We start from the raw sequence: 14,312 nt of genomic DNA on the forward strand, positions 1-14,312 counted from the left end.
CCAGGTGCAGCTTGGGCCACCGCACCAGAGGGTGCACATGGAAAGCACTGGTAGCATCCATGTGGTGCTAATTCTGCAGGTGCACAGAATACACAAGCTGTGAAGGCACAGCTTCCTTCACCTAGATTTAAAAGGATGCTGCAGACAGCCTAGGGGCCCAGGCAGAGATCTCTTGCAGGGATGGAGCCACAAAGAAAGTCCTCACTGGGGCAATGCCTAGTGGAGCCATGAGAGTAAGGCCATTGCAGAAATCCTGAAACTGTCAACATGCAACACCAGCCTGAGATTGCTGCAGACAAGAGACTCTAATCTATGAGAGCTGACATGTGGGCTGAGCCTAGAAAAGCCAGGGGAGTAGGCCTGCCTGAGGCTTTGGGTACCCAACCCCACCCCCAGGTATCCAGGAGGCAGCACATGGAGTAAAAGATTATTCTGGAGTCTTAAGATTTAATGTCTGCCCCCTTGGGTTTTGGACTTACTTGAGGCATGTTATTCCTTTCTTCCTGTTTATTTTTCCCTTTCACAATGGGAATGTCTATCCTATCCCTGTCCCACCACCATATTACAGCTGAAGGGGAATTTGCTTCAGGATGAATCATGTCTTGAGTCTCACCCATATCTGATTCAGATAAGACTCTGGACTTTGGACTTACCAGTTGATGCCAGAACAAGTTAAGACTTTGGGGGCTATCAGGATGGAATCGATGTATTTTGCATGTGAGAGGACATAAATTTGGGGGGAAACGGACAGAATGCTATGGTTTGAATGTGTCCCCCAAAGTTCCTATGTTAAAAACTTAATCCCCAATGCAACAGTGTTGACAGGTTGGACCTCTAAGAGGTGATTATGTCATGAGGGCTCTAGCTACATAAATGGATTAATGCCATTATTGCAGTATTGAGTTCCTTATAAAAGCATAAGTTTGGCCCCTTTCCTCTCTCTCACGTCCACGTGTTGCCTTCCACCATGTTATGACATAGCAAGAAGGCCCGTGAAAGATATCAGCACCTTGATCTTGAACTTTCCAATCTCCAGAACTGTGAGAAATAGATTTCTGTTCATTTAGAATTATCCAGTCTCAGATATTCTGCTTTAACAGCACAAAACAGAGTAAGATACCCCAAGTCTAACTTTTTTCCAGCTTATTGTTCCAGGTAAAAAAAACTATTGATTTCTACCCTGTCCTAGACAGTAGCTCAAGCAGCTTTCACGATAAGGTGTTGGATTGTTGCTTTGAAGACTAAAACTAGGAAAGCTGGTGATTGAAGTGGAACACTCCCTGCATAACAAGTTAAAGTGGAACACTTAATCATGGTGATATCAAAGAGATATTTGCACACCATATTCATTGCAGGATTATTCAAACAGCCAAGAGGTAGAAGCAACCAAAATGTCTTTCAATGGATAAATGCATAAAGAAAATGTAGTATTATGCATACTGCATTTTCCTATTGTTCAGCCTATTAAAAAATGAAATTCTATCACATATTATAACATGCTGAACCTTGAGGACATTACATTAAGTGAACTACCCATTCAAAAAAGAACAAATATTGAATGATTCCACATATATGAGGTACTTAAGGTAGTCAAATTTAGAGACAGAAAGTAGAAAGGTGGTTGCCAGGGGTGTGGGGCGGGAGGAAGAAAATGGGGTACTATATAATGATTATAGAGTTTCAGTTTTGCAAGATGAAAAAGTTCTAGGGATCTGTTGTTCAACAATAGTATTGAGCTATAACTTAAAAATGGTTAAGATGGTAAGAAGGAGAAGAAGAAAGATTCTCTAGGAGAGTTGTTAAGTTTACTCACCGCTAGAAAGCCCTAGGAAAAATACTAACAAGGTCTGTTCTACAGGGCTACTGATACTGTCAAAACAGGACAAAGCCTGTCCCTTCAGAAGGAGTGATGCCTCTCACTCTCAGAAATGGCCTTCACCAGCCAGTACAGTGGCTCATGCCTATAATCCCAGAACTTTGGGAGGCCAAGGCGGGTGGATCACCTGAGGTCAGGAATTCAAGACCAGCCTGGCCAACATGGTGAAACCCCATCTCAACTAAAAATACAAAAATTAGCCAGGTATGGTGGCGCATGTCTGTAGCCCTCGCTACTCAGGAGGCTGAGGCAGGAGAATAGCTCGAACACGGGAGGCGGAGGTTGCAGTGAGCCGAGCTTACGCCACTGTGCTCCAGCCTGGGCGACAGAGTGAGACTCTGTCTCAAAAACAAACAAACAAAAAAGAAACGGCATTCACCACTGGTGATTACCACTACTCCTTTACTTACATATTCTCTTGGTCCAGAAGATGTCCTATCTTCTCTTTCCAACCCACATATCTTTTTTCTCATGTCAAACACGCTTCTTGATTCTGCTCAACCAGATGTAATCTCCCTGCTCTTCAGCTTCCAGAGCACTCTGTTGACACCTCTTACACCACCTGCCCATATAGTTATGTTGTTTCTCTATTATCCACATAACTAGATTATGATGGTGAAGGTGCTATTTACCACTGTAGACTCTGTAGCACACACGGTATCCTGCACAAAGAGGCTCACTCAATGACTCTTGAACAGACTTTACTGCCTCCTCATCCCAGCCCCAGGAGCAATCAAACCACAGCCTCTAAGCCACTAGTGTCGGACACTGAAATGCATGTTCCTAAAGCTTACCTAACTCAAAAAAAGGGAAAGAGAGAGAATCCCGACTTATCTCCAGATTTCTCCTCTCCTATCTACTGCAGTGCAATAAAGAAGGGCAAAAAGCTTCCCATGATCTGAAAGCTCCTGTACTTCCCATACCACCATGCCCCATTCTAGTCATTCCCTCCACAGGGTTTCCCAAGCACTGGCACTGGATGCAACCCTGAATGCACTTGTCAGCTTGTATGCTGCCTCATTATTCCTGAGAAGAATTCATCATAATTTTGCTTAAGCTTGTTGTTCTAATGACTTTTTAATTATCTTCTCCCTTTCCTCCTCCTTAGTTGCTAACTTGTCAATTTAAAGACTTTAAAAGGGTGCAACTTTTGATGATGACAACCATTCCAGTTAAAATTCCATTAACAGCTTCACTCAGGAAACTTATTTAAATGATTCAAGCTAGAAGCACATAGAAGCTTCAAGCAGGTAGAAAAGCAAGACTCTATGCATCCATCTGAGCAATCCTCCTTGAGATTTGGGCACTGTGTCTGATTTACTGCCCAATTTTTATTATATTATCAATAAGTCGGTTATTATACAGTTTTTTAAAAAGCTGTTTGTAATTTGACTGTGAATCATTTTTATTTTCATTACAGAAACATTGGACTTTAAAGCAACAAGAATCACCTCTTCCAGCCCTACGCTGTACCAAGCTGAGAAAGTTAAAGTGATGGGTGAGAGGGCCCTCGATCAGTTCACTGTATATTTTATTTCATTCATTCATTTAACAAAAATTTGCTACTTGTCAGGCACTGGCCAAGACACTGAGGGTGCACAGGTGAGTAAGACAGACAGCTGATCTCATGGAGCTTACATGGGAAAGGAGTGGCCAAGCAGAGGAAGGAATGAGTGCAAAGGACTCTGAGGCAGAAATGACAAAGGTGTTTCTGACACAAAAAGGAAATCTATGTGACAGTAGCCAGTGGATGAGGGAGTGTGGAGAAACAGGGACTGGAGAGGGTGGCAGGATCCATGTCTCACAGATCTGAAGGCCCTGGTCGAGAGAATGTCCTTTATTCTAAGTGTGATAGGAAGTCATTAGAGAATTTGAAGCCAGAAACCTATGATCTAATCGGCATTTTAAAAAACTATTTTGGCTGCATCATGAGCAATTAACACTGTCTCCAATTTGATTTCTCTCCTATATCTCTGCTATAACATGGAGCACTGCCCTCATAGCTAAATTGAAGAAGCCATCATGGTGCTTCCAGCCTAGCTCATCCTCAGCAGGGAAAGGCCGGAAGTACACAGGTACCTAAGGCAAATAGTGGAGGAGGAGAAAGCTCTGCAGCCTGAGTTCACAGGTGAGAGTGCCCACAACCTCCCACGGTGCAAAGCACCATGCTAGGCTCTTTAGCCAACCAGTCTTAACCGAATTCCAAGAACTCTCTAGTAATACCATTCAGATATGCTATTCTTCCATAGACAGCTGACTACAATAAGCCTTTTACTATAGGGGCATAAGGACAACTCATCTTCCTTTCTGTTCCAGAGGGGCCAGAGGAATCTACAGGAATTTTCTCTTCTAACTAGCCATTGAACTCATTCTACTTTCTATGCAGAAGTATTAAAGTTGTAAAGAAAGGAAACTAGGGTTCCAAAAGGAAGGGTGGGGAGGCAGGCGGCCAGCAAATGTGGGGTGTAATTATGCAAATGTGCTAGATAATACCTTTTTGAATACTTCGTTTTAGCTTGTTACACAGATCCACGCGGGGGTTATCGACATTCTCTTCCACCGATCCCGGGCTTTGCTCTGGAGAAGAGAGGGCTCTGCTGAGATCCAGTGGTATTTGACCAGTGTGTGGCGGTGGAGAGGCAGCAGGGCTCTGGGTGGTGGTGGTGGGACTGCTGGAAGTCGTCAGGTCCAATGCTCCTATCTTTGAGTTCAAGGGAGAAGTCAAAGACAGCTTTCTGGCCCTCACTGGGGAAGATGTTCTGGACACAGCCAGTGGTGGTGGGGAAGAGAATTTGCGACACAGACGTGGAGATTTTCCATCCACCAAGTGTTCACCTCTGTTGTTCTGGCTGGTAGCAAAAAACAATTCCAATGACCTAAAAATAAGAGCAAAAGTGACTAAGAGATTGTAGCCAAGTGAAATAGTTTCCCAGATGTCATTCAAGAACATGTTCCCTTCATTTACAGGCCACAATCTCACTGCACTTCTATTGCTGGACTTTCCTTAATCTAAATGCTACATGTATACCCTCCACCTGCCAAAGAAGGACAGACACTTATTAGGCATCGTCTAATCCCTTACTACTAAATTGTGATCCAAACACCAGCATTGGGATCACTGGGGAACTTGTTAGACATCCAGAACTCAGGCTCCACTCCAGACCTACTGAATCAGAGCCGGCAATTTAACAAGACACTCTCTCCCTACCACATGCAAGCCGATTCTCATGCATACTAAAGCTTTAAAATCATAATTGTCAAAAAAAAAAAAGAAAGAAAAAAAGAAAAGCCGAAAGCAATAGAGTTTATTTCCAAGTAATCACAGAGCAAGCAAAGGCCAATTGGAGACTTCTGGTTTTCAACTTCGTCCCTGGGAAACTGTGACCTTTACATTGGCCTCCTGCTGGAGGGCATGGTACATTGAAAGGCAAGCTAGTATACCCTAGGAGCTGCTTTGCAGATCTGGCCTGCTCATTTGCATGGTGATTCTGGAACAAAGAGGGCCATATGCTAATGACAGGCAAGTCTCTAGTGACAGGCATACCTGACAGGGATGGAGGTGAAGGGCCTCTTGTATATGTCGGAGAGTTTCCCCAGCACCACAGCGGCAGTAGTGAAAATACGATAAGTGTGCAGAAAAGTGTTGAGGAAGTCGATACTAAGAAACCGCAAGTCTGTCAGTCGTTCCAAGAGGCGCTCCACGCTGGCATAACGGATCTGGGGCACCTTGCAGGAGTTGAGCGTTTTACTGAAGCAGATGTCAGTGTCATCTTTATGAAGACGGGCATCAGACCTACAGGCAAAGCAGGAACATGATGGTAAAACCAGGCTTCCCCCTCGGCCACTGAGTATTTCAGTATTTGTAACCCCACACTCAGGAGTGGGCTTCTCACTGCGTTTGATAGGGGGAAGATAATTGCACAGTTGTCCCCCACCCTTGGGGCATTGGTGGCTTGACCCCCACCATATTAAAGTCCACAGATGCTCGAGTCCCCAATATGAAATGATATAGTATTTCCACATAACCTATGTATATCCTCCTGTATACTGTAAATCACCTCTAGATTATAATACTTAAAACAATGTGAATATTCTGTAAATCATTATCCTGTATTTTAAAATTTGTATTTTTTTATTGTTGTATAGCTATCTTTTTGTTTTCTTTCTTCCAAATATTTTGGATATGTAAGTAATTGGCAGATAGAGGGCTGATTGTGTATGTCTATATGATAGATAGCCATATAGGCATAGGCAGGGCTATGAAAACATCAAGTTTACTATAATTTAGAAAAGCCAGAATTTAGGATGGAGGTGGTAAATAATAATTTGTCTCACACTGTGGATTCCTTCTCTCTAATTCAGTCTTGCTTTATTAGGAAGATGAAGCCAAAGGTCCTCTTTAAGAGCGGGGGGAAGCACTGCTTATGCCCTTAAAGCAAAATATGCAAAGTGTTCATAAAACATAGTGGGTGTCACCTTCCACAACAGGAGAGGAAAAGATGCAGATATCACTGCTATATCTGTGGTTCTTTTTTTCTTCAATTCTAATTTTGTATGTTTGTGCTTTCCTCCTTTGTTCTTGATTAAATAGGGTTAAGTATTTTGCTGTCTAGAATCAGCTCTTTCATTTATCCCTTCTACGGTTTTTTATATTGTATTAGTGTCTATTTTTATTTCCTTCCTACACTTTCCTACAGTTTAGTCTCTCATTCTTTTTCTAACTTTGTGATTTGAGTGCCTAATTCATTTATTTCATTTTTCCTGGCTTATTAATGCCTTTTAAGGCTATCCATTTTCTGAATACTGTCTAATCCATAAGTTGCAAGTGTGACTTGTTATGTTTTTATTATGTTTTCAAAATTCTGTGGTAAATGCCTTCATTTTTTTAAATAAAAGGAATGGGTGAAATATATTCCCCTGAATAGCACCTACCCCCACTACCCTGCAATCCACTGCTTTTGTCATTCTGTAAAACTTCCCATCTGGCTGCTCCCAACCCCTCGCCTTCAGACCATTGCATTGGCAGCCTCTCCAAGGGGACAGCGAAGACCACCAGTAGCCTTCACTTCCGCTTCTGAGATCCCTTGTTCACCTTCATTGCAGCATGTCGGAACAGACAATCAATGAAGTCCTGAATTTCACCAGTTGATTAAAGGATATGCTACAGGGCCAGAGGCTTTCAGTGAGCCAATTGCTTGCTAAGAATCGGCTGGCTAAGAATCAGTTGTGAGTGCCCTTAATTAGCCCTTTCAACGCTTTGAGGGATTTGAAATTATATATTTATTTTCTTTCGGATAAAAAGGAATCAATAGCTTTCTTAACTTGCTCTTAGAAACACCCCAGCCCAACATATGCTCAGTGCAGGTTGAAGTATTTCATCTGCAGGCCTGAAAGAGCATGTTAAATGAGCAGCCTGCCCCTGCCAAGGAACTGACTGGGGTTGCCTGTTAGTTAGCTTGAGTTACACTACTGATGTTGAAATGCCCAAGTGCATCTTTTGAGGTTCTTGAAAATAACAAGGCTCTTTCTTCCACTCCTTATGTGTCCCTCAACCAACTTTATTTTTCTGGTTCTTAATTTGCTCATTCATAAAAAGATCTGAGAAAAATTTTATGAATCCATCAGTCTGTCCAGAAGATGGCTGAACTAGATAACTGCTTGTTATCCCATCATTGTCCACCACAAAAATCTCTATTTTCTAAGAAAGTTGAAATCAAATATTATTAAAAGAAAGTCTACATACCCTATAAAGGGATATTTTCACCTAATAAGCGTCATGATTTTCACATTCTATTCATAGTTTTGAGCTTTGCATCTTTTGGCTATAATTAGCTTATTTGAAACACTAGGACAAAAAATGTGTTGCAGCCAGCATAAAATTAAAATAAAACTGACTAATTACACTACTTTCCTTCAAAATTGCGATTACATTTTCATTTTAAGGAAAGAAATTAAATATTATGAAATTATTTCATTTTCTTTTATTATGGTGAGTAGAATCTTACTTTATTTCCTAAGGGACTCTCAAGAAAAATATAATACATTACTGAAGTCTCCTATGATAACAGCAACTCCTTTCTGGTAAACACTTAAAAAGCAATCTTGAGAGACCAAACCCAAATCATCTATTATAATTGGTAAGTTTTAAAGGAAGTGAATGCTTACAAAGTGATGCCCTGTCAATAACATGACACAGTTATAACAGGATTTTTTTTTTTAACTCTGAGAAATGTTAGGAATTTTCTTCATGGTTTATAGATAGGGACAAAGATACATAGGGAAGAATACAAACTTCAAGGTAGAAAAGAGCCATCAGAAGGAACAGAGATTGTAAAATCTCTGTCCTCTGAATGAGGATAATCAGGCTCAATAAGACTGGGAAAAATAGAAGTACATATATAAAAAAACTTCACTCTTCCATGGGAATAAATCTAGTGTATTATAGATAATGTTGGATTTAATAGAAAATCTTTACAGTCCAAGATACAGGTTTCTGCCCTAACAGGAGAACAATCCCAATTCATTAAGTATCACCTCTGTGCACCTAAAGGCAGAAAAGTCCTGGTCTGTAAGTGGTTAGACAAATGAGATTGGACATGGACACTGGTAAACTGCCATGGTTGGGGACAGAAGATGCATTGGGGTGCCAGCAACAACTGATCAGGCACAAAACTAAAGTCTCCATTAGTATTAATTTTTAATATCAACAAAATGCATGTGTAGTGGGCATACAGCTGCCCTAGGGTTTAGTGGCTTAGAACTTGTCTACACTGTCTTACACATTTCAATTCCAAAGCAGGTGGGCTTTCACGGTTGTCTAACCTCCAAGAAAGTGCTTTCAAAAAGAATAAAAATCATATATATCATTTTGGGAAATATTAAAATTATATGGTAGGAAATTAATAAGAAAACTCTAACCCAATGATGTGAATTCAAAAATTAAGTCATAGTTTTGACTTTTTGATTTAATATTCTATATTTATTCTTATTCTTAACATCATAACATTTTACCTAACCTGGTTTCAAATAGTATACTAAATTTAAAACCTAGAAAATTGAATGCAAAATAAATTTTCCCCTAGAATTTAAAAATGGTTCTACCCAAAGTATTTTTAAATTTGACTAGTAATGTAAAACACTATCATCCTTTTATCATTTATATTTTCCTGTAGCATTGATGGTACTAGTATTATGTACTTTGCTTTCATGTGATATAATAATTAGTAAGTTTTAAAACGTGTACCATTAGGATGATGCTAACTGTAATTAATGTCTATCAGAATAGGAAAGTCTTCCTCCCAAAGTTAATGTTATTTATAGCCTCAGCAAAAACAGTCCAGACTTCAAAATATCCACATAAAAAGGCATGAAAGACACACTTTTTTTCAGTTTCAAGTAACTTCATTTTTAAACATAGAACTGCTTTTAAAAATACATTTTACTCTTAGAATTTGGAATGCAAATAACCAAGAAAATGAGAGTAATGAAAACTGTGGTTGGCTTCAAAATACTCCCAAGACAATTTCTAAATTTGAAAACAAAAAAGTATATGGAGACAAAAGCACTAATACAGACAGCTCTAGCACACAGTTACTGATAACTTTTCATTTTAAACTAGGGCTTCCCCAGTGGAAAATTATAAGATTTACTTTGTTAAAAACAGCTAGAGCAGGACGGCAGCCCTAGGCAAATAGCCTCTGGGGCAAAGCATAAATAGGCAGTGGGGAGACAGCAAAGCCACTTGATTCATGTTATCTAAATCTACCTGAATGGCCAAATCAGGGTATTATGACTCATACCCAATGGGAGGATTCATACCCAGTGGGGCAGCCGCACCTTTGTCCACCCTCTGACCTTGGCACATCTGGCTGTCACTATTTAATTTTTATATTGAACTTGAACATCTTAGGATTTTGTCCTGAATGAAGACATATGTAACAGTATAAAAAATAATTTTTCTATGCTATGAGTTAATAAACTGTGAACCTGAAAAGCCACTTTGATAGTCTTATTTATAACGGAATCATATGAATCACTGCATTCCTGTCAAGAAACATATTCTCAATAAGAAGCAGAATCCTACTGAAGCAGTATTTTATTCAAGGTTTTACATGCTCTGCCAATTTAATCTTGATTAAAATGTAAAGGAAAGGATTCTCACACTTACTTAATCATATGTGGCACAGTGACTTTGGAATTCTCTTCAAATACTATAGTCATTAAACCATTACATCGTATATTGTCCACACACTGTAAAATAAAATGTTGACAATTACAACCCACATGAAAGCCTAGGCAGATCATATATTCCCGCAATTGTTTATAGCCAAAAGAATCAACTTAATTTCCCTCTCCCACTCTCTTACACACACACACATGCAGATACACACACACGCATGCAGAGCAAGTAAATACTACACACTGATGAACAGATTCAGTATTCAGATACCAAAACTGTACCAACTAAGTGTCTGACAAATACCTGACGACAGATACAACAGCTGTATTCTCCCTGGATGTATTTCCCAACAATTCATGTCACTTTGTCACAATTCTTTGGCAACCCCAACACTACTTGAGAGGTGACTGGAACCTGACCATGATCGTTCTTGCTATATTCATTTTCTGCAACCAGGGGGAAGTATGGAGTATTCAGATTAAAAATAGTGGCTTCCTCAGATGGAGTTCATCTGTCTCCAGTAAGCTCTGCCTCTGCTTCTCAGGTATTCTTTGCCAATAAATTCCCACATTTTACTACTACCTCTGGCAGCCCCTATTGATATTATGTTATTTGGAGAAGGGACAGTGTGTAATTTCTCCTGTCTCTGGCATGCTTAAAGCATTGTATCATCTTTTTCTCTTTTCCAAAAGGAGAGTTCAGGAAGCTGTGCTAATTTTCTCTGCCTTCATTATTTAATCTGTACCTTATCAATTTAAATTTTCCTTCTGCAATTATTTTGGGTTAGAGAAAAATTTATTTTGAATTATACATATTCCCTTTGAACCAAATAGGAAAATAAAAAATATAATCAATTTTTAAAATAAAAATTTGCTTCTAGTTACTATGATACTATCTAGTGCTTTCTGGCTATCATTAAATAGGGCAATGAAGCTGACCACAATGCGACCTCACATAGGTCCTGAACTCAGGGTATACCCTAAACGCCAATGCTCTATAAAAAGAGTGAATATGCATATAAAAAACTTTAGATCACTGGAATTCTGACAATTCAGTCTACTTAGTAGATCAGCCATTTTTATATTTGTTTTTCCTTAAAACTTTTGTTTTCCTCACATATTACACCATTATTTCAACTACAAAGTATAAAGGATGCCATTTGTGGCAAGAAAGTCTAATTTTTATTTATTTATTTATTTATATTTTTTTGAGACGGAGTTTCACTCTTCTTGTTGCTCAGGCTGGAGTGCAATGGCACGATCTCAGCTCACCGCAACCTCCACCTCTCAGGTTCAGGCAATTTTCCTGCCTCAACCTCCTGAGTAGCTAGGATTACAGGCATGTGTCACCACATACGGCTAATTTTGTATTTTTAGTAGAGACAGGGTTTCTCCATGTTGGTCAGGCTGGTCTCGAACTCCCGACCTCAGGTGATCTGCCCACCTCGGCCTCCCAAAGTGCTGGGATTACAGGCGTGAGCCACCATGCCTGGCCAAAAGTAGAATATTTTTAAGTTCCCTTTCAATATATTTCTTTAAGATACAGCATCTGGAAGTAATTTGGAGTTATATTTTCATATAAAAAATTATCATCTACCTATAAATTTGGTTATTTTTGTTTAAATGTGGATTTATGCTCCATCTTATCCCGCAAGTAGATTACAACTATACAAATAATAAGACAAAGTAAAGATAAGTGAGAAAATCAGAGAGGATTTAGATAAAGGATGGAAAACAATAAGACGAAGTCGGAAATGAAGCCACTGCACATACTTGATGCTGAGAGTACTTGCTATAAGTTGGCCTCAAAATTAGCAGGGCTACGGAGAAGTCAACTCAAAGAAGGACTCGGTGTTAGCTACAAAATTCACAGTTTAGCAGAAGATCAATTAATTCTAGTCTAGGACAAGAAAGGACGATTATCTTATGTGTTCTCATCAAGAGAAATATTAAATAATGTATGGAACAATGTCCTCAACAATATCTTGTTATTATTATTATTTTTTAGAGACAGAGTCTCACTCTGTTGCCTAGGCTGGAATGCAGTGGCACAATCATAGTTCACTGTAACCTCAAACTCCTAAAATCAAGTGATCCTCCTGCTTCAGCCTCAGGAGTAGCTGGGACTACAGGTGTGTGCTACCACACTGAGATTTTTTTTTTTTTTTTTTTTTTGTGTAGAGACAGGGTGTCGCTATGTTACCCAGGCTGGCCTTGAATTCCTGGGCTCAAGCAATCCTCTCACCTTTGCTCCCCAAAATTCTGGGATTACAGGTGTGAGCCACTGCACCTGGCTAATAATATCTTTAAATAACTACAAGTTTTGGCAAACTATTTTGTATAAACAGTTGAAAAGTACAATTCCAAACATACAACCCTGTGGTGGACCCCAAAGAATGTGACCCAGAGGCCCATCCTTCTTCTGCTGGTCTGGTTGCAAGCACAGGTTTCAGCCTCTCTAGAAAAGACCATGAGCTGTTCTTCTTCAGACGGAATAAATGCTGCCTTTCTCATCCTAGTTTATTAAGTCTTGAGCACTAGGAAGTTGAAAATAGTATTCTTCCACAAATCCTGAGACTGCTGCATTCTGTGTGTCCAGTTATGTAGAGTCAGTGGTTCAACCAGTGAGCCAAGCTGCCAGTAAGTGGGATACCCTCCTGTGCCCGAAGAAAGACCACACTACCTCTCCATGGGAAAGCTCTGTCAGGCCCAATGAAAATACACATCAAAGGCCCTGTTTCAAAGTGGGACCATACATGGAATAATGAGGAGACAGGGCTGGCTGGTGCATGCATTCATGATGGAGAAGAAAGTAAGAGACAGGACAGAGAAATCAGTTGGAGGCAGGCTATAGAGGAGGAGTCTTGAATTTTAATTTTATCCTATAGGCAGATGGGAAGCCATTGATGGTTTCTAAGCAGCCCACTTAGACTAAAAGATCTAAACTGGCCTCCTGGTGGGTATTCAGTCAATGGAAAAGAGGGAAGAATGAATGGAGACCCAAGGGATGATCAGAATAATATTGAGTCAGTAAATGAAATGATTCATACTTCCCCTGAGGCAGACTGTGGGAATGAAGAGGGAAGAGTGGACATAAACATTCAGAGAAAAGGGTGGACATAAACATTTTGAAGAAAAGAATAATAAAAATGGATGAATTACTGAATAAAACCAAGAGAAGAAAACAAGGTAAAATAAAAGATGGCCATAGTTATAGGGCAATTTTTAAAATTTTCTGATGCAAATATATTTAAAAGTAATAAAGCATTGCCAAATGTCTTTCGAATCACCCGGAGTTTAACCAAAGTTAAACAGTCTGTCTTGAATTCTCAGGAGCATCAAGAAGATGCATGGATTCCATGGCACTGGGATTTTACTAAATGGCTATCTCACATCTGCATTTATCAAGTACTTACTATGTGAGGACACTGGGCTAAGCACTAGGAAATGAGGATAAAGAGAAGAAAAATAATATACAAAAGAGTTTTGAAGATGAATAAGGCAAGCCACTTCAAATTCACTTTCCTAATCCTGATGGGGAAAAAAATAGACCAACATCATCCCTGTTCTTACCAAGCTATGTGGCGGGATCAGGGGTGATGAGGAAAAGGATTGGATAGGGAGAGAGGTTGCACACTGGCAAGGATAATGCTCCTTCACTCAGCGACCTTTCCAGCTATTCCTCAGACTTCTTTTCACTCTCAGTCTTTCTCAATCACAATGAGGAAGCCCATTGGGTAACCCACAGGAAGTGGGAAAGTAGACATGGTGTTTGGTGAGACAGGTGGGAAATGAACAATGTTCCTTCAATTTCCTTTAATATTCTAAGCAAATGGCATAGTTACACAGACAACGGAGTTAGAATGACTGCATCATCAAGAACAGAGGTGAAGTAATGACCTGGGGAGACCCATTAAACTCAGCCCAGAGTTCCCACACAGATCCAAAGAGACAACCACACTGAGTGGAACCCAGACGAGGTGAGGACAGGCGCTGGAGGTGGCCAGAGTCATAGACCTGGGTCATAAAGAAGCATCTCTGTATTGTCCTGGACAAGGGGTCAGAAGGCAGAGATCTAACTCCTGTTTCTTAGAGATTCATAGCTCAAACCCCTGGGGTATACAGGAATTGGGTCTTGAAATCCAGGAAATGAACCACTGGAGATGAATTCAAAGGGCTTAGCATCCTACCTGCACCAACAGCCAGAGAATGGAAGGGCAGAGCTAGCTGGCAGCCCATCAAAGCTGCAGGATGCCCA

General features: G+C 40.1%; 1 protein-coding gene across 1 annotated transcript in view; it reads right to left on the bottom strand.

Annotated features, from left to right (window-relative positions):
- The window catches only part of RASGRF2 (Ras protein specific guanine nucleotide releasing factor 2), a 272,235-nt gene that overhangs the window by 107,489 nt on the left and 150,434 nt on the right, over positions 1-14,312 (bottom strand). The window contains exons 13-15 of the mRNA XM_032277037.1: positions 10,044-10,126; positions 5,421-5,669; positions 4,370-4,752 (exon numbers count right to left, since the gene is read on the bottom strand). Of these exons, the coding sequence (XP_032132928.1) occupies positions 4,370-4,752; positions 5,421-5,669; positions 10,044-10,126 (715 nt within the window). The remainder of the gene's footprint in view (positions 1-4,369; positions 4,753-5,420; positions 5,670-10,043; positions 10,127-14,312) is intronic.

The sequence above is a fragment of the Sapajus apella genome, unplaced genomic scaffold (assembly GCF_009761245.1).
Source record: "Sapajus apella isolate SASKATOON/1434 unplaced genomic scaffold, GSC_monkey_1.0 scaffold1, whole genome shotgun sequence".
Lineage (NCBI taxonomy): Eukaryota > Metazoa > Chordata > Mammalia > Primates > Cebidae > Sapajus > Sapajus apella.